The sequence below is a fragment of the Gossypium raimondii genome, chromosome 3 (genome assembly GCF_025698545.1).
Source record: "Gossypium raimondii isolate GPD5lz chromosome 3, ASM2569854v1, whole genome shotgun sequence".
Taxonomy (NCBI): Eukaryota; Viridiplantae; Streptophyta; class Magnoliopsida; order Malvales; family Malvaceae; genus Gossypium; species Gossypium raimondii.
In genome coordinates this window covers 647769-670703 of record NC_068567.1, presented here as the reverse complement: position 1 = coordinate 670703, position 22935 = coordinate 647769, and the positions used below count along the sequence as shown (strand labels likewise).

Genomic DNA, 22935 nt, shown 5'->3' with positions numbered 1-22935 from the left:
ATTCTAAGTGTCCATAGGACAACTATGATTACAAAGCTATATTTTCTTCTTTAAGTCAGAACATTATTTTAAGATTTATATATTTGTTTTTTATTTAAGAGTTTTTAATTATTTTATAATTTATTTTTATTAATAATAATGTTTAGGTTATATTATATCAAATAATAATTATTTACTAATTTTATATCAAATAAAATTATTTTTTATAATTTTTATGATCGGGTCACCTCGTAATTCAATCATTTGAATAAAAATTTAAAATTACTAAAACGACGATTTTTTGGTCTACGAAATCCAAAAAATGGGTTCAGTAGTGGGTTACGCAATGGAATGATTAACACCCTCGTAACACCCAAAATTGGTACCCAATTGATTATTTGATGTCTTTATGTAGAAAGTTAAAAATTCGGAAAGAATTTAAAATACGATCGTTTTTTACATTAATGTATATTTTTTTTTGGAATGCTTAAATAACTCGAAAATATATTGAAGACTTTCTTATCTCGAGGCTATAAAACGACACGTCCCGTAAGTTAAGACATGACATTTCAAATCCTTGAGAATAATTTGGCCTTTGATTCTTACATATTTTAATTTTTGAAAGGATATTTAATTATTTGAATTCAACGAGAAAAATCGAAACCCCGTAAATTAAGATGCGATTTTACTGAATCTTTCAAATACAGAACCTTGCCTATTTTTGAAAATTTTATTTACATGTTCGGATAAAAATTAATGATATAAAATATTATGTTGATGAATGACGGTACAAAATGATGATATACGAATGAACGCGACAATAAAATGACAATAATGAATATACTAATGAGAAAATAAAAACAAAAATCTTTACATGTATATATACATAGCCTCGAAGAGAAAAAAAGAAAGAAAAAGAAGATAAAAGCAAAATCTGATCTACTTTTTTTTGTTACTTCGTATTGATTCTGTCGGGACTAGAGGTGTTCATGGGCCGGGCCGGGTCCAGAAAAAAAATTTGGCCCGGGTCCTAGACCCAGGCCCGAAATATGGGCCTAGAATTTTGCCCAGGCCCGGCCCGGCCCGGGAAAAAATTCATAAGCCATCAATAAACGGGTCAGATCTTTAAGCCATCATTTGAGGTTTCACCATTGCCACTCAATAAACGGGTCAGATCCTCATCATCGTTGCAAACATCATCTGAAATCCTTCGAACAAATTCCTTTGGCTTCTGCATTAAAGATGACACCAATGTTAGAAACATGCCCGCCTAGAACAAGGAGCAATCACAACTGGTGATACTAAAAGCAATACACCGATTCTAACCTGGAAAATCGATTTAATGAGGGCTTCATCTTCTTCTTCTATTTTCTTTTCCTGTTACCATTATAACTTTGTAGTCAGAATCACAAAAGAGAAGAAATATAAGCATGCTAAGCGACGTGATTACTACTTATCACTTCAATCCACACTTGTATGTATTTGTACTCATCTCCCTCTCACATCAAGTATTAAGGTAAATAATGCAAGCATTCATAAATATTCTAATATCAGAGTTCAGATTTAAGAGAAATTACCTGATATGATAAAATTAAGTTGGCATATTTCAGGGGAAAGATTTATCCATAGAAAGCAAATTCAACTTTTTCCCCTATTTCCTAGGATTATGTATAATTAAAGAAATGCAGCATAAAAGTGTTCCCAGCGAAACCATAAATTCCATTCAGGATTCGCAATTGCAACCAAAGATGCACCTTTGATTTAGAAGAAACTGGAAATTTTCAAATAGAATACAAACGAAACACAATCGTGAGATTTCTATTCAAAGAAGCAGCTTAAGCTATTAAGAAATAAGTAGAAGTATCTTACCTTTTCTGCGGCAGTGCGTTGCAAGGCCTCCAGCATTGAATCTACGCTCACCGTAGCATGTCTGGACTGCAATATAAGATAGTAAGATAGACTACCATTAGCATCAGAGAAAAGAAAATTGTACCTATTCCCATCTTGATAGACAAATGTCTAACAGTAGACCCGTTAACAGACATTATTTTGGTCATATCAATCGAAACTCAACATGTGCTCTTCCTAGATTCAGATTCTAAAAATAAAAGACTCAAAAACCTGGTTCATTGACATCCACAATAATCAAAAACAAGGTTAAAGCTTTATTTTCTTTTTATAACAGTTATGTTGCAGTTATCTCCTGCATATTAAACAAAAGTTGGTTTAAGTGTTTAGCTACCTTCATAGACTTCATTTCATCAAGCGCAGCAAGGATATCCATCTCTCTTTTTGAATCCAACGTTCTGTTCTCCAAAGATTTCATCGCATCCCCCATTTCTTCAGATTCCCTTTTCCATCTCTCTTTCTCCGCTTCCTAACAAAAGGAAAGATGAAAGAATATTATTATACATATCCAGCAATGTTAAAAGAACTATAGCTACATTTAGCTTGATACACAAAGCTCTCACCGCATCTTCAGCACGCCAAGGTTCAAAATTTCTTGTTGCACCCGATTCAACAACATAATCTGAATTTTGTGGATCAGTCTTTATCGTCATCTCCGCAGAGCACTTGGTGCATTTGAAATAAAACCTAAATATTTGGATTCCCAAATATGTCTGCAAATAAGAGAAAAGTAACTAAATGCACCTCAATCATTAATTAGAGAGAAGTGAAAACCTGAAAGTTGTGTACTAACTACAGCATTTAACCACGTTATTTGGACTAAGTGTGAGTATAGTACAAGGCATGTGAAAGTTCCTTTTTACAATAAAATGCAAGATTTTAATTTCATATATAACAATGAGTTTACAATTAGTATTGCATTATAATTGTTTGCTCATCTTTCAACCAATTAACATGATTTTAATTACTATTACATTCTAATAACCAAACATAACCTCACAAGAGCATAAAATAACTTCGAATTATTGCTGCTTCTACGTATTTTTTTTCTTAAATTTAAAGTTAGAATGAAAAAAAAAACCCTAATATTACTAAACAAATAAACCGAAGCTAAAGTGTAAAAAGAAAGCACAAAACAAACCTCGCCGATAACATTTCTCTGCGTGAATTGAACTTGGTGCCTTTATAAATATAGTTTCCGCAGGTATTACAACGTATGTTCAGCGGAAGCATCATACGAACCTTCATCTGTTGATTCTTCGGTCGCCGGACCCTCGGAAGCTTGGACGGATCGAAGTCCGGCGGGTAACATTTGTTCAGTACTTTTCTTTCTCCCATCTTTGAAGATCACAAAAGATTTTCGATCGGGATCTCAAATCAAAATATAGCAGAGCAATGCAGAGGCGGAGGTAGAGCCTAAGACAACTAAAAATCTTATAAATAAAAAGTAGAAATTCAATCTTCAAATCAAATTTAGGATTTTGAAAATAGAAAGAAGAGAAAAGAGAAGAGGGGATGGGAGGAAGACAAATATTTTTTGTCGATTGGTATAATATTTATTTATTTGGATTGATTTTTTTTTAAAGAAAACTCTGGATTTTTATTCAAATCAGGCCCAAAATAAAACTCAACAGAACCAAAATAAACAAACCAACGTCAAAACATAGAATGGTCCAAAATCAAAACCGAAGCAGATAAAACAAAAGCAAAACAAAAGGTCAGCCCAAAACAAAGATCCAGCAAAAGAATCGACGGGTAGGCCTTAGAGACTTCTGCGTCCCAGCTGTATTCCAACGGATAACCCCCCTCTTGAAAACAACAAACCGTGTGGAAATAACACATGATTCATAATTATCATCCATCAAATCCATCAGAAAACAGTACTATTCCACCTAACCTTCTTAAATACACCAGCTTAAACAGTACTATTCCACCAAACCTTCTTAAATACACCGGCTTAAACAGTACTATTCCACCAAACCTTCTTAAATACACCGGCTTAAACAGTACTATTCCACCAAACCTTCTTAAATACACCAGCTTTCTTAAAAACGCCAACAACCAGATTACTTCTCTTCTTCAGCTGAAATCTTATACGAAAATGATTTATATATATTATTACTAGTTAAATTCCATTATTAGTCCCTATACTTTATGAAAGTTATAAATTTAATCCATAAACTTTAATTTTGCCGCTTTTAGTCTATATACTTTTTGAATTTTAAAATTTAAGTGCTCACCAAAATGATAACTATGAAATATATTAAGTTTTGCTATTTTTAAAATATGATTCGTCAAAATTATTACCATATATGTAATGTTATGTTGTTCGTTATTTCTAGATATTACTCACTAAAATTTAATTAATAAATTAATAATTGTAATTTTCATTAGTATTGAAATTTCAAATTTTGAAAAGTATCAGGACTTAAAATGGTTCAAATGGAGAGATCGAACTAAATTTATGATTTGTATGCATAGTATAAAATTAGTAATTAAATTTAACCAATCGAATTTAACTACTATTTTTTGTGCAAAAAGCATAGGAACTAAACCAATTAATTTGAAAAGTAAAGAGACTAAAATTGATTAAATTAAAGTACATGAACTAAGTTTCACAACTTTCACAAGGTATAAAGACTAGTAGCACAATTTAAATACAAACATTTATATCATTATTTTATTATAATAAAATTTATTAAATAATATTAGAATTAATTGTATACTATTTTAGGGTAAACTACACAAAGTTCACTAAATTATTAGTAAATAACATTTTAGTCACTCAATTTTAAAAGTTACAAAATGATCACTAAAATATTATTTAAGTCATTAAGTTGTTATATTTCTATTGTGTAGAGTTCTCTGTTCGCCCCGGCTACACCAATAAAAAATAATTCTCATTCTCCTTTTCTATAATTCATTTTTTTGAAATAATTTTGAGTGTCATAAATCTGCAAATCAAAATCCAAATAGTTTTCTTCTTCTACATGTCGATAGGTATTGATTTATCATACCGATCATCTGACCACCACTTGGAAATTTGCTAGCTAAGCTTTTAATAAAAACAACATAATTTGAGGACTTAAATAAAAACTTTTAAATAGTCTAATGGTCTTTTTATAACTTTTTAAAATTAAATGCATAAAACGAAAACTTAATAATAGTATAATGACCCTTAGTGAAATTTACCCCATCCAAAATTACTTATTAATATTAGTTTATTGGTCTCTTGAAATTCTCGTCAGCGCAGGCAGGTGGTAGTTTAACGCTCATTGACTTTACAATTTGCATTTACCAAAAGCAATTCATCATCAAATCTCTCCTGCATTTAGTTTCCTTGACTCGGTATGATCTTTCACCCATTTCCATTTTCTGTTGCTTTTTACAAATGTTCTTCGCTTCTTTCATATAGAGTCAAGAGCTTTCCCTAACATTTCAAGCTTTTTATTTTTGAAGCAAAGATGGCTGAAGCTTTCGTTAGTGCTGTTGTGGGAGAAGCGGTGTCAAAAGCGGCGTCAGTTGCGGTTGAGATGATAAGCCTTGGATGGGGCTTCAAGGATGAGATTCAGAGGCTTGAAAACTCACTAGAAATGGTAGGAGCTTTCTTGCAAGATGCAGAGGGAAAGCAAAAGCAAATGAATTCAGTGAAGCTTTGGTTGGAGGGGCTCAGAGATGTTGCTTATGAGGCTGGTGAGGTCCTGGATGAGATTACTTATGAGTTTCTCAGAAGGAAAGTGGAGGTTGGGGTTCAGATGTGGAGAAAGCTACGAGACCTTCCATCTACTGTCATATTTCGGCACAACATGGCTAATAGAGTTAAGGACATCCTTAATTCCTTGGACCACCTTAACAAAAAAGCCAAAGACTACGGTCTCCAACAATTAGCCATAGATCAAAGAATTTTTATTCCATCAAATGTGGAGACAGTCTCCTTCCTGGATGACTCAAACATTGTTGGAAGGAAAAATGATGTCTCAAAAGTTGTTGACATGTTAGTCAGTCCCCAAGATGATCGAACTGTCTCTGTTGTGCCTATAGTTGGAATGGCGGGTATCGGGAAAACTACTTTAGCAAGGCTAGTCTACAATGATGTGGATGTGGAAAGGCGTTTTGATGTAAGATTTTGGGTGTGTGTTTCGGCTGACTTCAATGTCAAAAGAATTTTAAGAGAAATGCTGGAGCATTTTAAGGGGACTTCGATACCTCAAAACTTAAATGCTTTAACGGCGAAACTGAAGGGGAAGATTGAGCAGGCCAAAAGGGGAAATGAACAGATCAAATATCTTCTTGTACTTGATGATGTGTGGAATGTTGAACAATGGGATGAACTAATGTGGTGTTTGGAAGGGGTTAATAAGAATCGGGGGAATAAAGTTATTGTAACAACCCGCATTGAAGATGTGGCATTAAAAGTGGAAACACTTCCTAATCAAAGGCATCAGCCTGGAAAATTAAAAGATGAGGAGTGCTGGTCCATAATTCAAGAAAAAGCACGTGGAGACTCCCCAATATCTCCCAGCTTAGTGTTAATTGGCGAGGACATTGCTAAACAATGTCACGGTGTGCCTTTAGCAGCAAAAGTTATTGGAGGTACAATGCGCAAAATTGAAAAGAGTCGGGGTGCATGGTTGAAAATTCAAAAAAGTGATGTATGGGATTCGGTTAATAGTGTGCTAAGGTTAAGTTTCGATCACTTGTCTTCTCCATGTTTAAAGAAGTGTTTTGCATACTGCGCCATGTTTCCTAAAGATTTTTGCTTTAGAAAGGAGCAATTAATCCAACTCTGGATGGCTGAAGGATTTCTTGGCGCTTCTAAAGAAATGATGGATACTGGTAACAGATATTTCCATGAATTGTTATCAAATTCCTTATTCCAAGATGTGGGGAAGGACAGGTGCGGAAATATTTTGACTTGCAAGATGCATGACATGGTGCATGATCTGGCTTTGTCTGTCTCAAAGTTTGAGACTTTGATTTTCCAAGAAAATTCCAGTTCCAGCACAGATGAAGTTTCTCATATTCAGCATCTCAGTATTGGTTATGATGGGGAATCCTTACCAATAATTTTAACAGCTGTTGCTCCAAAATTGCACTCTTTGTTCTCAGAGATTGATGTGTTCAAGAAATTGTCAAGAACCTTCACAAGCTTACGAGTCCTAAAATTTTCCGGTGCTGATTATATTCTTGAGTTGCCTGCTTCCCTCGGCGACTTGAAGCACTTGAGGTATATGGACATCTCGAAGACTTCTATCAAAGTGCTGCCTCGATCCATAACCAAACTTTACATGTTACAAACATTAAGGTTCATGGGTTGTAGGGAAATCGCATTTCCAGATGGATTGAGAAATTTGATAAGCTTGAAGCACATCCATTATGACCAGCAAAGGTCTCAACCAATTGAGCTTCGACACCTAATTTCTCTCCAAACATTGCCAATGTTTTTTGTTAGGGATATCGAATTCCATCTTGATGCTCTAGAATGCCTCAACGAACTTGGTGGAGAATTGAGGATATGCAATCTGCAGAGTGTTAGGGACAAGGAAGAGGCTCGCAAAGCAAATCTACGGCTTAAAACAAAATTGTGCAAGGTAATATTCGAATGGTCAGAATTTAGCAATGACACCTGTGAGGAAGTGCTGGAAGGTCTCCAACCCCACTCAGGTTTGCAAAGCTTAATTGTTTGGAATTATGGAGGGGAAAAGCTCCCATCTTGGATGTCAAGACCTGTTCATGGTTCTAATATTGGTTCACTGCTTCTTGACAATTTGATGGAGTTGGAATTAAACAGTTGCATCAATTGTAAAAGTCTTCCACCATTGGGCCAACTGCAGAGTCTCAAGTTTCTTGCACTGAGGAATATGGGGAAGGTGAAACGCATCGGTAATGAGTTTTATTGCGATGGAAGTAGTCAATGTGAGATTGAGGTGTTTCCTGCATTAAAAACATTCATCCTACGGCAAATGAAAAATTTGGAAGAATGGACAGCAACGACAGCAGCAACCATGTTCCCTTGCTTAGAAGAGTTGCTTGTTTCTGATTGCCCCTTATTAGAAAGTGTTCCCCTGACGGGAGGATGTTTATCTCTTAAAAAGCTCTGGGTTGAGGATTGTTCAAAATTAAGCCGTATAGGGGATGGACTAGCTACTTCCACGGTACTTGAGGAGCTAACTATAGTAAAGTGTGGAGATTTGTTCTCAATTCCAAATTTGAATGGGTTTTCCGCTCTTCGAAGTGTCTATGTTTCCGATTGCGGACGCTTGGGAAGTGTTCCAATAGCAGGAATATGTTCATCTCTTGAAGAATTTTGCATTTCAGAGTGTAAGGAATTAAGCGAGATAGGAGGCGGGTTGTCTACCTCCACTTGTCTTAAAGAATTAAAGCTAAGTGGCTGTGCTAATTTAAGCTCCATTCCAGATTTGGAAGGATTTTCCTTTCTTCGAAATCTAGATATATCAGAGTGCAGCAAACTGGAAATTGTTCCAATAAGAGGAAGATGTTCATCTCTTCAAAAGCTTCACATTTCCTCGTGTCGAAAACTAAGCAAGATTGGAGATGGGTTGTCGACCTCCACTAATCTTGAAGAATTGAAGTTAAGTGATTGTCCTAATTTAAGTTCTATTCCAGATTTGGAAGGATTTTCCTTTCTTCGAAATCTAGATATATCAGAGTGCAGCAAACTGGAAATTGTTCCAATAAGAGGAAGATGTTCATCTCTTGAAAAGCTTCACATTTCCTCGTGTCAAAACTTAAGCAAGATAGGAGACGGGTTGTCGACCTCCAGTTGTCTTAAAGAATTAAAGCTAAGTGGCTGTGCTAATTTAAGTTCCATTCCAGATTTGGAAGGATTTTCCTTTCTTCGAAATCTAGATATATCAAAGTGCAGCAAACTGGAAATTGTTCCAATAAGGGGAAGATGTTCATCTCTTGAAAAGCTTCACATTTCCTCGTGTCAAAACTTAAGCAAGATAGGAGACGGGTTGTCGACCTCCACTTATCTTATAGAATTAAAGCTATGTGGCTGTGCTAATTTAAGCTCCATTCCAGATTTGGAAGGATTTTCCTTTCTTCGAAATCTAGTTATATCAGGGTGCAGCAAACTGGAAATTGTTCCAATAAGAGGAAGATGTTCATCTCTTCAAAAGCTTCACATTTCCTCGTGTCGAAAACTAAGCAAGATTGGAGATGGGTTGTCGACCTCCACTAATCTTGAAGAATTGAAGTTAAGTGATTGTCCTAATTTAAGTTCTATTCCAGATTTGGAAGGATTTTCCTTTCTTCGAAATCTAGATATATCAGAGTGCAGCAAACTGGAAATTGTTCCAATAAGAGGAAGTTGTTCATCTCTTGAAAAGCTTCACATTTCCTCGTGTCAAAACTTAAGCAAGATAGGAGACGGGTTGTCGACCTCCAGTTGTCTTAAAGAATTAAAGCTAAGTGGCTGTGCTAATTTAAGTTCCATTCCAGATTTGGAAGGATTTTCCTTTCTTCGAAATCTAGATATATCAGAGTGCAGCAAACTGGAAATTGTTCCGAGAGTAGGGCAGTGCTCGTCTCCTAAACTGTGTCACGTTCTTACACGTGGAATAATGACACCGTGTCTCGTCCCTATGCCCAGGAAATTGAGGATAGTGAACTGCCCGAATTTGAGGTCCATTCCAAGTCTATGTCACTATTGTCTCACTGAATTAGACTTCACTGGTTTAGGCAAAAGCTTAACTTGTCTGTTAGATTTGCTGCAATCCTACACTCTCGTTCACAATCTGACACTATCTGATTTGCCTGATCTAAGATCGATTCCAGAAAGTTTGGGGAAATTGCGTTTTCTCCGTCATTTAACAATCAAACAGTGCCCAACATTGAGGAGCATTCCAAATGACTGCCTTGGCAGCCTTACTTGCTTGAGAAGTTTAGATATTGGTGGTTTCTCAGAAGAGCTAGAAGAATTCCCAGGTTTTGATTCCATCCGACGCCTCAGTGCCTCCCTTACAGAGTTGCGATTGCGTGGATGGGCAAAGCTAAGTTCTCTTCCTTACCAACTCCAACACCTCACTGCCCTTGAACAGCTGGAAATACTGACATTTCACGGCATAGAAGCCTTGCCTGATTGGTTGGAAAACCTGTCCTCTATAAAGCGGCTGGGAATCGATTCATGTGATAAGCTCGTGTATCTGCCTTCTGAACTTGTTAGGCGAGGCCTCTCCAAAGTTATAGCATTTCAAATTTCAGCGTGTCCTCTATTAGACAGAAGAAGGTCCAAGGAATGCAGCTCCGAGTAGTTCAATATTTCCGTCATTCGTAGAACCCCAATTAAGAGAAAGCGGTAAGTTCAATATCTAAAACCAAAACATCTGTACTTTGGGCATTTGATAAAAGTATATCATTTTTCTCTAAATTGTTCTTCTCCTTGTTCTTTTCATCCTAAAATCTTGTCTAGTTTCAAACTGAACTTTCATTTCTTTTTTGTGGCATTTTTGCCAGAACTTTACAGGATTTGGATGGATATGAATGATTCATTGACTTATCGTCTCAGAAGTAAATATATAGATAGAAAAGTAAGTTCTTTTTCTTATACCCATTTCTTTTCGATAAGTTCTTTTTCTTATACCCATTTCTTTTCGATGCAATTTACATCAGTTCATTCTTCCTGTGATTATCTTTGCAATTTAGTAGACAACCCTGTAATTTTGCTTTGACAAACATTTCATGGATATGACAAGTCCCTTTGTATATATAGTCATTTGGCAATTCTTTTAAGTATTTGGTCGGTTTCTCCATTTAGACAAGATATTTCCCTTCAGCTTGGTAGGCTTATTTATTTATTTTTTCTTTTTAAAAAATAAGAGGTTATTTGTTCACAAATTTGCAGGATTCACTAATTAGCTTGTACAGCTCAAAGACTCATCAGTCATAAAGAGAACGTAGAAACTAAATTTATCCATCGAAAAGTAAGTTCCGGTCACAATTTCTTTTCCATGTAATTGATGACACTTGTACAATTTATTAACTTTTAATTTTGCTTTGATGAAGACTACTTAAAAATTTATTTTCAAATTTTAATAAACTATATAATTGAACATTCTTTGTGTTTTGACCACTTGTTTTACCTTGCTTATGAAGTCTTTGGTTTCACAACTTATCTGAAGCATTAAGGATTACTATGTACAAAGCTCTAGTCACATCTGTGAGGTATTCATTATCGTTCTTGTCTTCTTGCAGCCCATTCTTAGTTTGCTTCCAATGGAAGTGATGGTACTACCATCCTTGTTTCATTTTTACCCAAATCAGCAGTTCTTGACAACATATCACGTACTTGTTCATTGCAACCAGCCTATCTTGCCGCTTTACCTCCGTTCTCTCTGTTTTCTAGAAGGCATGAACTATTATAGTAGGTCAACTAAACAAAGAATACTGCTTATGAAATTTTTTCAAAACTCAACTCACTAGGTAATTATCATTGTTTATGCATTTTGATCACTTATTGTTAACTTGTTTGTAATGTCTGTGGTCATGCAACATTTGCTAAATATATCTCCCTACTTGTCTGAAGCATCAAGGATTATGAATAAGGGTTCTCATGAGATCCAACTGGAATTTAGCCTTGTTCCTGATGGAAGCACTTAGGATAGCCACCCGTTATGGTACTAACCTTGTTACATGTTTCTCCAAGTCAGCTGTCCTTGACAAACATATCATATGCTTGTTCATCATATCTTGCTGCTTTACCACCATTCTCTTTCTTAACCTAGCCTTTTGCATTTTGGCAGGCAAAGTGTCTCCCTGCAGAGAAGTGGTGTTACTTAAGATCATAGAGGAAGTCTCTTGCAAGAATCTTCAATATGAGAGATCCAGGCATGCTTCAGATAGGTCAGTGATGAGTGATGACCAACTTAAGTTATAATCTGAGGATTAAACTTTTTTTCTCTACGTAAAGATTTATGATTTTGCTTTATCAGATGAGCTAGTGAGCTAAATGGCCTCAGCCAAGACCAGAGTGGCCCAGCACCGTACATGGGGTATTGGAAAAGGTCATATGGTAATGGTGTGACTACTTGATGCTATTGAGCTGTGTTTGATTGCAGTCACAGAAAAGGTCCAAGTCAGCTGTGACTACTTGTACAGATTTAGTTTTGTTGTACATAAAATGTTTCTGACAGATTAGCCGGGAAAAAGCTGCATTTTTCCAAAAGGCATAGACTATTATAGTAAGTCAACTAAACAGGAAGACTGCTTATGAAAAATTTTCAAATTTCAACTCACTAGGTAATTATCATTGTTTATGCATTTTGACCACTTCTTTTGCCTTGTTGTCTTCAGTCATGCAAGTCACCTAAGTATTTCTCCTACTTGTCAGAAGCCTCAAGGATTGTGAATAAGGTTTCTCGTGATATCCGACCGGAATTTAGTTCTGTTCCCGAAAGCCATTCTGGTTCTGCTCCTGAAGGAAGCACTTGCGATTGCCACCCCGTTATGGAACTAACCTTGGCTACCCAAATCAGCTGTCCTTGACAACATATTGTATGCTTGTTCATTGCAGCATCTTGCCACTTTACCACCATTCTCTTTCTTAACCTATTCCTTTTGCATTTTTGCAGGCGAAGTGTCTCCCTGTAGAGAAGTGGTGTTACTTAAGGCAAATAGAGGAAGTCTCCTGCAAGACTCTTTGATATGAGAGATCCGGACATGCTTCACATAGGTCAGTGATAAAACAACTAAAATTCAAATCCAAGGGTTAAAATTTTTTCTTCATGTAAAGATTTATGATTTTGCTTTATCTGATGGGGTAGTAAGCTAGAAGGCCTTAGCCATGACCGGAGAGGACCAGCACCAAATATGAATGGAAAAGCTATTCACAAAGGTACTTTTCCTTCATAGAATTTCTAGGATCTAAAACTTATTGAGTTCACCAATTGGATTGCCTTGGAATTAAAAATAGTAACTTAGTTGATCATAAATACTGTGTTTGGATTTTATCAGGAAAAGGAGCTAGCATCTGTGTATCGAGCTAAGTTGAAGATTTAAGCTTTCAGGTCATAATCCAAAATCATCAGAAAAAAAAGTTGGCTACCCTGTATTTATATCAAGCAAAGAGAGCTTGTTAGTGCCGATTATAATTGTCAGCTTCAATGGTGGTACATCAGTGCAGACTTTACATGCGAGAATCAAGCCAAGTAAAGATTGTTTCAATACAATCAAAGTTCTCTTAAATAGAAGATTTGATCTTCAAGGAATTTGATACAGTAAGATGTTTTTAGTGAGATTAGCGAATGTCATTGATTGTACTTGAACGCCCCTTTTATGTATATATAGTGAACGACTAGTGTAGGTTAATTGTAGAAATTGGAGAGCATTTTATTTGTTAAATCAGGAACTACTTTTTTTAGTGCAAAATTGTGAGTAAACTGAATATTGTTCATCAGCTTGGATCTAAGCTTGCAAGGGGAAAAGATTTAGAGGGAGAGTTATTTAGTTAGAAGTATAGGACTGAAGCTATAACTTGCTGAGTGAGTTGAGTTAAATCATAACTTGTAACTGTTGTTATAGTGGATTAACCTCTGAGCAAGGCTCCTCAGACGTAGGAAATTTCCAAACTGCGTAAACAATTCTCATATCCATCTCTATTGTTCTTCTAGTAGTTACTTTGTCCAGCTACAACTAAATGAATATTTAATAAGCAAAACCCGCAATTCTCAAAGCTTTCATCTTTCATCCATACATCCAAAAGCGAGACGAAGAAAGTAATTATCAAAGGATATGCAAACTTCTTTCATTTATGGAAGGTCCAAAATCTCTTCTCGAAGTCCTTTGACACTGAAAATTTAGGTTTTCGGTAAAAGCTTAGAGTTCGGATGTTGATGATCAATGGTAAAATTACGGAAACACTTGCATTAGGAGTTATATTATTGTAACCTTTAGGAAACTAAAAGCAGCCTAACACTGCGGAAAAAAAAAGAGGACCGTTGAAGAAGCAAACCACCGCCTTTAATCGACGAAGGAAAACCGCACAAAAAGAACTTCTGCTTGAGTTATTTTTTAAAAAATAAAGACAAAAGGAAAACTTTTTAAAGTTAAGTGGACAAAACGTAAACATAATAATAGTATAAGGATCTTGAATGTAATTTACCCATTTCAATCATCTATTGCTTTTCGTTTCCTATTGTTCTTCGCTTCTCTGATATAGGGTTAACAATTTTTTCTAACATTTCAAGCTTGTTATTTTGAAGCAAAGATGGCTGAAGCTTTCGTTAGTGCTGTTGTGGGAGTAGTGGCGTCAAAAGTGGCGTCAGTTGCGGTTGAGAAGATTAACCAAACCAGGTTAATGAACAAATGAATCATGAAAATCCGTACTTTCAATTCCCTCCAGTTCCAAAAATCTCATCTCCAACGATCTTACCCTTCTTCTTTTCACCGTTTTCAAACCTCAGCTACTTCAAGCCACGCCAAAAAATCCAACCCTTTCCTCAGCTTAGCCCAAGACCCCAATCCCACATCATTCTCTGTTCCCTACTACTCTAAACTCTTGTCAAAATGCAATGCCTCCAAGACCCTATATCCAGGCATGCAAATCCATGCCCATGCACTCAAATTTGGTTCAACCAATGACCCCAAAAGTAGGAACTTTTTGATCAGCTTGTATGCAAAACGAAAACTTTTTGGCTATGCCAGGAAACTGGTCGACGAAAGTCCTGAACCAGACTTGGTTTCTTGGTCTGCTTTGATTTCTGGATATGCCCAAAATGGGCTTGCTAGAGATGCCATTTGGGCTTTCCATGAGATGCATTTGTTGGGTCTTAAGTGTAATGAGTTCACTTTTCCTAGCGTTCTAAAAGCTTGTGCTTTTACAAAGGATTTGGAGTTAGGGAGGCAGGTTCATGGAATTGTGGTGGTTAACGGGTTTGAGTCTGATGAATATGTAGGTAACAGTTTGGTTGTCTTGTACTCAAAATGCGGGAAATTTGGTGATTCGAGGAGGCTCTTTGAGGATATACCTGAAAGGAGTGTTGTTTCATGGAATGCATTGTTTTCTTGTTATGTGCAGAGTGATTACTTTGGTGAAGCAGTGGAGTTGTTTCGTGAGATGGTTTTGAGTGGAATAAGGCCTAATGAATTTAGTTTGTCTAGCATGATAAACGCCTGCACTGGGTTGGAGGATAGTGGTGAAGGAAGGAAAATTCACGGGTTCTTGATAAAGCTAGGTTATGATTCAGATCCTTTCTCGAAGAATGCACTTGTGGACATGTATGCAAAGATAGGGAATCTTGAGGATGCTGTTGTCGTGTTTGAGGAGATAAGGGAACCTGATATCGTCTCTTGGAATGCTCTCATTGCTGGTTGCGTTCTTCATGATAAGCATGATTCTGCTTTAGAGTTTTTTGGGCAAATGAGATTATCTGGAACACATTCAAACATGTTTACCTTGTCGAGTGCTCTAAAAGCTTGTGCTGGCATCGGTCTCAAGGAATTGGGCAGACAGTTGCACTGTAACTTGATAAAGCTGAATGTAGGATCAGATCCTTTTGTGCATGTTGGACTTATAGACATGTATTCGAAAAGTGGTTTGATGAACGATGCAAGAATGGTTTTTAATTTGATGCCAGACAAGGACTTGATTGCATGGAATGCTGTTATCTCTGCGCATTCACAAAATGGGGAAGATATGGAAGCTCTATTGCTGTTTCCTTTGATGCATGAGGCAGGAGTTGGATTCAATCAAACAACATTATCGACAGTCCTCAAATCCGTTGCTAGCTTGCAGGTGAACTATGTTTGCAAACAGATTCATGCACTCTCTGCAAAATCAGGATTTGAATCTGACCGTTATGTTGTAAACAGCCTTATTGATGCATATGGAAAATGTGCCCTTCTTGAAGATGCAACAAGAATATTCAGAGAGTGCTTGATTGTAGATCTGGTGGGTTTCACATCTATGATCACAGCTTATTCTCAGTCCGGACAAGGTGAAGAAGCTCTTAAGCTGTATCTAGAAATGCTAGATAGAGGGATAGAGCCGGATCCATATGTTTGTAGTTCACTCCTAAATGCATGTGCAAATCTATCAGCATACGAGCAAGGGAAACAAGTGCATGTTCATGTCTTGAAGCATGGATTTATGTATGATAACTTTGCAGGAAATTCTCTCGTGAACATGTATGCCAAATGTGGAAGCATAGATGATGCTGAACGTGCATTCTCTAGTATTCCTGAGAGAGGAATAGTCTCATGGTCTGCAATGATAGGAGGACTAGCTCAACATGGGCATGGGAAAGAAGCACTACGGGTTTTCAATCAAATGCTTAAATATGGTGTTTCACCCAATCAGATAACTTTGGTCAGTGTGCTTTGTGCTTGTAACCATGCTGGTTTGGTTACTGAAGCCCAAAATTACTTCAGATCAATGAAGGAGTTATTTGGATTTGAACGTATGCAAGAGCATTATGCTTGCATGATTGACTTACTTGGTCGAGCCGGGAGATTAGATGAGGCAATGGAACTTGTAAATACCATGCCTTTCCAAGCGGATGGCTCAGTTTGGGGTGCACTTCTTGGTGCTGCTAGAATCCACAAGAATGTTGAGATTGGCCAACGTGCTGCAGAGATGCTTTTGATTCTTGAGCCAGAGAAATCTGGTACCCATGTTCTTCTTGCTAACATATATGCATCAGTTGGCATGTGGAATAATGTAGCAAAGATGAGAAGACTCATGAAAGACTGTAACGTGAAGAAAGAACCCGGGGTTAGTTGGATTGAGGTTAAAGACAAGATATACACTTTCATAGCGGGAGACCGAAGCCATGTTCAGAGTGAAGAAATCTACGCAAAGCTTGATGAGCTAAGTGAGCGTTTGAGCAAAGCCGGGTACATCCCCAAGGTGGAGTTTGATCTTCATGATGTGGAACGGGATGAAAAGGAAAAACTTCTATACCACCACAGCGAAAAACTTGCAGTAGCCTTCGGGTTGATTGCCACTCCGGCAGGAGCTCCAATTAGAGTTAAAAAGAATCTTAGAGTCTGCATGGATTGCCATACTGCATTCAAATTCATTAGTAAAATTGTGTCCAGGGAAATTATTTTGAGAGACATCAACAGATACCACCATTTTAAAGATGGTTCATGCTCTTGTGGAGATTATTGGTGATAAGATTTTTTTCATGAGTATCGATACTTTGGCATTTAATGCCTCAATTTAGTGACCGTTATCCCTTTTAACATCGGTGAATTTCATCGATACCTGATTAAAAGTATTGACACTTTAGGTATGTACAAATTAGAGCATTTTTTTGTTAAATTAGGAATTACTTTTTCAGTGAAAAATTGTAAGTAAACTAAATTGTGTCCGAGTTTTCAAGAGGGAAAGACTAAGAGGAGGAATTATTTAGTTAGAAGTATAGAGTGAGACTGTAAATTGCTGAGTGTGTTAAATCACAACTTGCAGCTGTTGTTATGGTGAATTACTCTCTAATTAAGATCCTGCATATGTAGAAAACTTTTGAACTGCGCAAACAAATTTTTGATCTCCATCTCTATTTTTTTTCTTTCAAGTTACAACAAAACGAAAATTAAACAAGCAACATCAACGGATTCTCAAAGCTTTCATCTTTCATCCTTACATCCAAAAGGGAGAAAAAGGTAGTTGCCAAAGGATGTGCTTGATGAACCACAAAGAAGTTTCAAAATGAATGGGAAAAAATAACCCTTGGAGAAGCAAACCACCACCTTTCACCAACGAAGGAAAACCACACAAAAAGTACTTCTGCTTGAGTTATTTTATCGAAAATAAAGGCAAATGGAAAAGGTCTTACTATAGCAGTCGGAGATGTGAGCGATGCCAGCCCTAAAGCCGGGTTGGCTGCTCACAAGAAGGCAAAGACAGCAAAAATAGGGTAAAAAGATAGGAGGGCTCTAGAGAGAAAAATATAGAGGGTTTTCGTTGCCATTAAAGTTCAAATCAAAATTCCTGTAATTTTTTAAATAAAAGGGTCTTTTAATAATTTCCTCACTGCACCAGGGCAATTATACTTAAATTCAACTGCAGCAACAAGTTGGTTATCGGTAAGAAAACAATACAATGCAATAATACTTGAATCCTGTCATGAATCTGAGATTCATAAAAAAAATCACTGCCTTCTTCACCAAAGATTTTAACATACATTGGTTAAATCCAGGAGTCAAACTCAAGAAATGGCATGCATATTGAACAATTCAAAACAATGTTCAAGTGAAGGGCTTAACACCCTATATTAATCACTATTTGGACATTCTATATATATATATATATATATGCTGCTTCATACTCTATTAAATCCTAAATCCATTTGTTTTCTTTCACCACCATGGATCAAAAATGACAGGTAATGCAATCCCCCACCTCTCACACCAATACCCAGAATGATTCAAAACCGAGCTTTTTCACTTGCTGTCAGTGAAATCTGCATCAATTACATCTCCTTCAGGACCCTTGTTTGATGAATCTGAAGGCCCGGTTTCACCACCAGGTGCAGGTCCTGCACTGCTGCCTCCGGCACCAGGTTGGTTGTAAAGTGACTGGCCTAGTTGCATAACTTCTTGGTTGAGTGCAGCCATGGCATCCTTCATCCCTTGTGTTGAGTCCCCTGCAATTGCATCCTTGAGTTCTTGTAACTTTGCCTCAACTTTCTCTTTGACTGGACCAGGAACCTTGTCTCCAAGCTCTTTCAGCTGCTTCTCGGTCTGGTAGACAACGGAATCAGCTTGGTTCTTTGTGTCAATGGCATCCCTTCTCTCCTTATCCTCCTTTGAAAACTTCTCAGCTTCCTTTACCATTCTATCAACCTGTATATTTTAACAGAAGAATCAAGCCAACAGTTTATCATCAAGACTTACATCGGAAAGGGTTTCAGAGCAATTTAAATTTAAATGCACACCTCGTCATTTGGCAAAGTACTGGCACCAGTAATAGTGATGTCCTGCTTCTTCCCGGTTCCTTTATCGACAGCAGTTACAGAAAGGATGCCATTGGCATCAATGTCAAATTTAACTTCAATCTGGGGAACACCACGTGGTGCTGGTGGAATACCATCGAGTCGGAAGCTGCCAAGAGATTTGTTGTCCCGAACAAATTCTCTTTCACCTTGGAGTACATTGATCTCAACACTTGTCTGGCCTTCAGCAGCTGTTGAAAAGACCTCCGATTTGGAGGTGGGAAGTGTGGTGTTTCTTGGGATGATTTTGGTCATGACACCACCAAGAGTTTCGAGACCAAGTGACAACGGGGACACATCCAAAAGCACGATATCACTGACATCTCCAGATAAAACACCAGCCTACAACCGATAGGGGCAGACAGAAAACATCAAAACAAGAATTTAACATTAGTAAGATGAGTTGTAGCAAGTAAACCACAAACACACCTGAACTGCAGCACCCAAGGCAACAACTTCATCTGGATTGACAGTCACATTAGGTTCCTTGCCGGTCATCTTCCTCACAAGTTCCTGAACAGCTGGGATACGTGTTGATCCACCAACAAGAATAACCTCATCTATGTCTTTAAAGGACAATTTTGCATCCCTAAGGGAATTCTCCACTGGTGTCTTGAGCCTATAGCATATATTAGATACCGAAACTTAACACCTTCAATGATTAACACGATAGACCAAACAGTATATATATAGAGAGAGAGATTAGCATGATAAAAACTACCTGTCAAGAAGGTCTGAGCACAATTCCTCAAACTTAACCCTGGTAATGGTGGTCTCAATGTGTTTAGGCCCATCTGCCGTGGCAGTAATGAAAGGTAAACTGGAAAAACGAAAAGGTTATGTTATTAACACAATGTAGAAAACGCACAATCACTAGTATGCACAAGAAGAAAATACAGAAACAATTTTACCTTATATTTGCCTGAGTCAAAGATGATAACTCCATTTTAGCTTTCTCAGCTGTCTCGGTTAACCGCTGAAGAGCTTGTTTGTCTTTCAAAAGATCAATGCCTTCATCTCTCTTGAAGCTGTCGGCAAGCCAGTCAACAATTCTCTGCACACAAAAACATAACATATACAACATACTTCAGCACTGAAAAATACAATTACTATTAAAGAAAAATTCATCAGTCCCAAGTATAAATATACCTTATCAAAGTCATCACCACCCAAATGTGTGTCCCCAGATGTAGAAAGCACCTCAAACACTCCATCACCAACTTCAAGCACTGAAACATTTTAACACATGAACAATCAAACATTTGCTAGTATCTTCTCACTTATATTGCACCAAAGTACCAATGTCCAACACTCGTGTCCAATACATGAGTTTGAGATATAATCTTGAAAGAAACTCCAAACACATGAAAAAACTTAAAAAATTTTACCATGTCCCTTTATTTGACATTCACCCCAGTAAAAAATACCAAAGAGATCCTTGTATTAGGATTCAGACTGCAATTTGAAATCCGCTCAAAAAATGGGCAACTTAATCCTTGTATGATAGATCAAAAAGTAAATTAGTCCTTCAGTTTCATTACATTTCTACTGTTAGCCACGCCAATTTTTCAAAAATAGATAAAAACTTAACAAAACAGACCAGTTTTCTCTTTAATTTAACCTACATGGACTAATTTACCCCTTTTTAGTAAATAGGCAAAATACAATCAGACTCCTAGTACAAAGACCTCCATAGTACTTTTACTCATTCACTCAGATTCCGATTAACATATATTATGTCCAATATAGGTACATTCAATATTTCCAAGACTAATGTATTATCACATTTCCAAATCCATGTTCGGATATAAGTCGAATATAAGTCGGGAAAGTTACCTGAAACATCAAAAGTACCACCTCCAAGATCAAACACAAGGATGGTTTCATTGTTCTTCTTCTCAAACCCATATGCCAAAGAGGCAGCCGTAGGTTCATTGATAATCCGAAGAACTTCTAACCCGGCTATTCGACCAGCATCCTTTGTTGCTGTCCGTTGGGAATCATTGAAGTAAGCAGGGACAGTAACAACAGCTTTTGTTACTTTATCGTTTAAAAACTTTGAAGCATCATCAACAAGCTTTCTTAAAACCTACATCAAAAAGTAAAAACAATCCATTAACGATAGAAACATAGAAATATGCTAAATATAGAACACAATAAACACATCAAGTAAATTATGCTATTAGTCCCTGTACTTTACAAAAGTTGTAGATTCAGTCATTTCCTGTAGTTTTCAAATTTTAAAATTCCAGTCCTCACAGTTAAATTCATTAAGTTCTGATATTTCTAAAATCTGAAGGGACAAGTATATCATAATATTTAAAAAATCATGTCAGATATTACTCGCTAAAGTCCAGTTAACTGGATTAATGACTGTCATCTGTTGCAAGACTAAAATGAACAAATTTAAGTGCAAGGATTAAATCAATCACCTCCGCAAAGTACAGGGACTGATAGCAGAATTTAACCTAAATATTAACAGTACCTGAGCTGAAATTTCCTCGGCGGCGAATTGTTTACCAATGGCAGGACACTCAAGCTTAACATTACCATTGTCATCCCTTACAACCTTATAAGAAACCTGTTTAGATTCCTCGTCCACTTCTGACATCTTCCTCCCAATAAACCTCTTAACAGAGAAGAACGTATTCTCAGGGTTAACGACGGCTTGTCGTTTAGCAATCTGCCCAACCAACCTATCCCCAGTTTTTGTATACGCCACCACTGACGGCGTCGTTCTTTGCCCTTCCGCGTTCGTAACAATCGTGGGTTTCCCTCCTTCCATAGCCGCAACCGCCGAGTTAGTAGTCCCGAGATCGATTCCGACCACTTTCTCGTTCACAACTCTAACCGGCCCAACATTGTACCGTTTTCCATTGGTTTTCGCTAACCGTAAGAAGGCTGCGTTTAACGGCGACGGTTTACCAAGTCGTTGACCCAAGAAAACGGTTCTGGGTGAATGGTAGTTGGGTTTTCGAGAAGAAGCGAAACCGATTCCACCGAGTACGTTGATTTGAGCAGTGGAAGAAGCCATTTTAAAAACAATTGGGATTGAGAAATTGAGAGAAGCCCAAAACCTCAAAGGGAAAAGAGAGAGTGAACTAATATAAGGGACGGTCAAAGGGGTATAGGCTTCTAGGAAGAAGATAAGGGGGGAAAAGGGAGTAAGGGTTTATAGGATTTTATATTTTTTTCTTAAAAAGAGAAAACAAAGGGAGTAGTGTGAATGTTTGCGTGCGGTGTGTGTGAGGGTTAGGTGGTGACACGTGGATTAGTTTCTAGAATGATCTAAAGTGTTGGGTTTCATTTAGGACCTTGATGATGATACTTTGAGGCTGTTTGGATGGAGAGAAAAATCCAGCTGGATGGAAAATTTGGGCTGAAAATTCAGATACTTGTTTGGTTTGAAACAACTCTTGAACAAAGCCCCAAAAGCCCAAAAATGATTTCTATTTTCTCTTTTTATTATTATCAAATAAAAATTTATTTTACCCTTGAATTTAAAAAAAGAATCATTTCAATCAATCATTTAAATTTTTTGATTTTTGGATTGCCACGTGGATATTACATTGAGAATTAATTAGTATTTTAATTTTTTATAAAAATATTTTAAATTTTTTAAAATTAATTAATTCTTGATGTGACATACACATAGTTAACAAAGTTAACAGACAACCTAAGTTCAAAGACTAAGAGAAGCAAAAATTAAAAGGATAGCTAAAATGACTTTTTGTAAAGTTGTAAGGCCAAATAAAACATTATGCCTTTAAATTTTAGTTTATATATTTTAATTTTGAGACACCGAGTTCTTATACTCTTTTTATTTAAAATCTTAACCTATGTCGGTTTTGTTGTTAAAATGACTTTTTGTAAAGTTGTAGGACTAAATAACACTAATATAATTGTAACTAATATCCAAACAATAACAATAAAAATAGTAACAATACAATAGTATAATGGCAGCAAATTTGGCCAAAAGAACTTACCTGATGTTTGACCAATTTAGAAAACAAACTTTATTTTTTGTCGAAATCCATTTTTCAAGCATATAATTTTATCTAAACCCTTTCACTTTTTAGACAAACATTCA

At 36.7% G+C, this 22935-nt stretch overlaps 3 protein-coding genes across 8 annotated transcripts; 1 reads left to right on the top strand and 2 right to left on the bottom strand.

Annotated features, from left to right (window-relative positions):
- Positions 1-800: 800 nt before the first annotated feature.
- LOC105796337 (uncharacterized) lies at positions 801-3577 on the bottom strand. The gene is given in 7 exon segments (XM_052627846.1): positions 801-1210; positions 1306-1356; positions 1849-1914; positions 2222-2356; positions 2451-2600; positions 3029-3042; positions 3045-3577. Coding segments are annotated over 7 exon segments (711 nt in total). The 5' UTR covers positions 3226-3577; the 3' UTR covers positions 801-1096.
- A 1541-nt stretch (positions 3578-5118) lies between these two features.
- On the top strand, positions 5119-17356 carry LOC105796333 (pentatricopeptide repeat-containing protein At5g04780, mitochondrial). 6 transcript variants are annotated; one of them, XR_008194148.1, is made up of 11 exons: positions 5242-10210; positions 10369-10442; positions 10757-10835; positions 11107-11334; positions 11438-11528; positions 11655-11754; positions 11844-12092; positions 12205-12405; positions 12483-12583; positions 12675-12745; positions 12865-13522. XR_008194148.1 is itself a non-coding variant. In XM_052627845.1 (8 exons), exon 8 carries the CDS (start codon positions 14222-14224, stop codon positions 17021-17023), a length of 2802 nt encoding a protein of 933 aa, XP_052483805.1. In that variant the 5' UTR covers positions 10364-10442; positions 10757-10835; positions 11655-11754; positions 11844-12092; positions 12205-12405; positions 12483-12583; positions 12675-12745; positions 12865-14221; the 3' UTR covers positions 17024-17356. The 6 variants fall into 6 exon arrangements, 1 of the variants encoding a protein (XP_052483805.1); XR_008194151.1 differs by lacking the exons at positions 11107-11334; positions 11438-11528 and adding an exon at positions 5119-5235 and having other exon boundaries at positions 5347-10210; XR_008194150.1 differs by lacking the exons at positions 11107-11334; positions 11438-11528 and adding an exon at positions 5130-5235 and having other exon boundaries at positions 5352-10210.
- A 633-nt stretch (positions 17357-17989) lies between these two features.
- On the bottom strand, positions 17990-22018 carry LOC105796331 (heat shock 70 kDa protein 6, chloroplastic). Its single transcript, XM_012625978.2, has 8 exons — positions 21331-22018; positions 20682-20934; positions 19995-20074; positions 19757-19899; positions 19567-19665; positions 19275-19464; positions 18789-19187; positions 17990-18696 (listed from the first exon to the last, which is right to left on the bottom strand). Exons 1-8 carry the CDS (start codon positions 21877-21879, stop codon positions 18295-18297), a joined length of 2115 nt encoding a protein of 704 aa, XP_012481432.2. The 5' UTR covers positions 21880-22018; the 3' UTR covers positions 17990-18294.
- Between the last annotated feature and the right edge of the window lie 917 nt (positions 22019-22935).

Coding starts and splice junctions, on each gene's coding strand:
- LOC105796333 (XM_052627845.1), top strand. CDS start 14,222: ATGAAAATCCGTACTTTCAATTCCCTCCAGTTCCAAAAATCTCATCTC.
- LOC105796331 (XM_012625978.2), bottom strand. CDS start 21,879: ATGGCTTCTTCCACTGCTCAAATCAACGTACTCGGTGGAATCGGTTTC. Junction 19,900..19,994: donor GTGGTGATGACTTTGATAAG/GTATATTTATAC, acceptor TTTTGTGTGCAG/AGAATTGTTGACTGGCTTGC. Junction 19,465..19,566: donor TGCTCAGACCTTCTTGACAG/GTAGTTTTTATC, acceptor TATATGCTATAG/GCTCAAGACACCAGTGGAGA.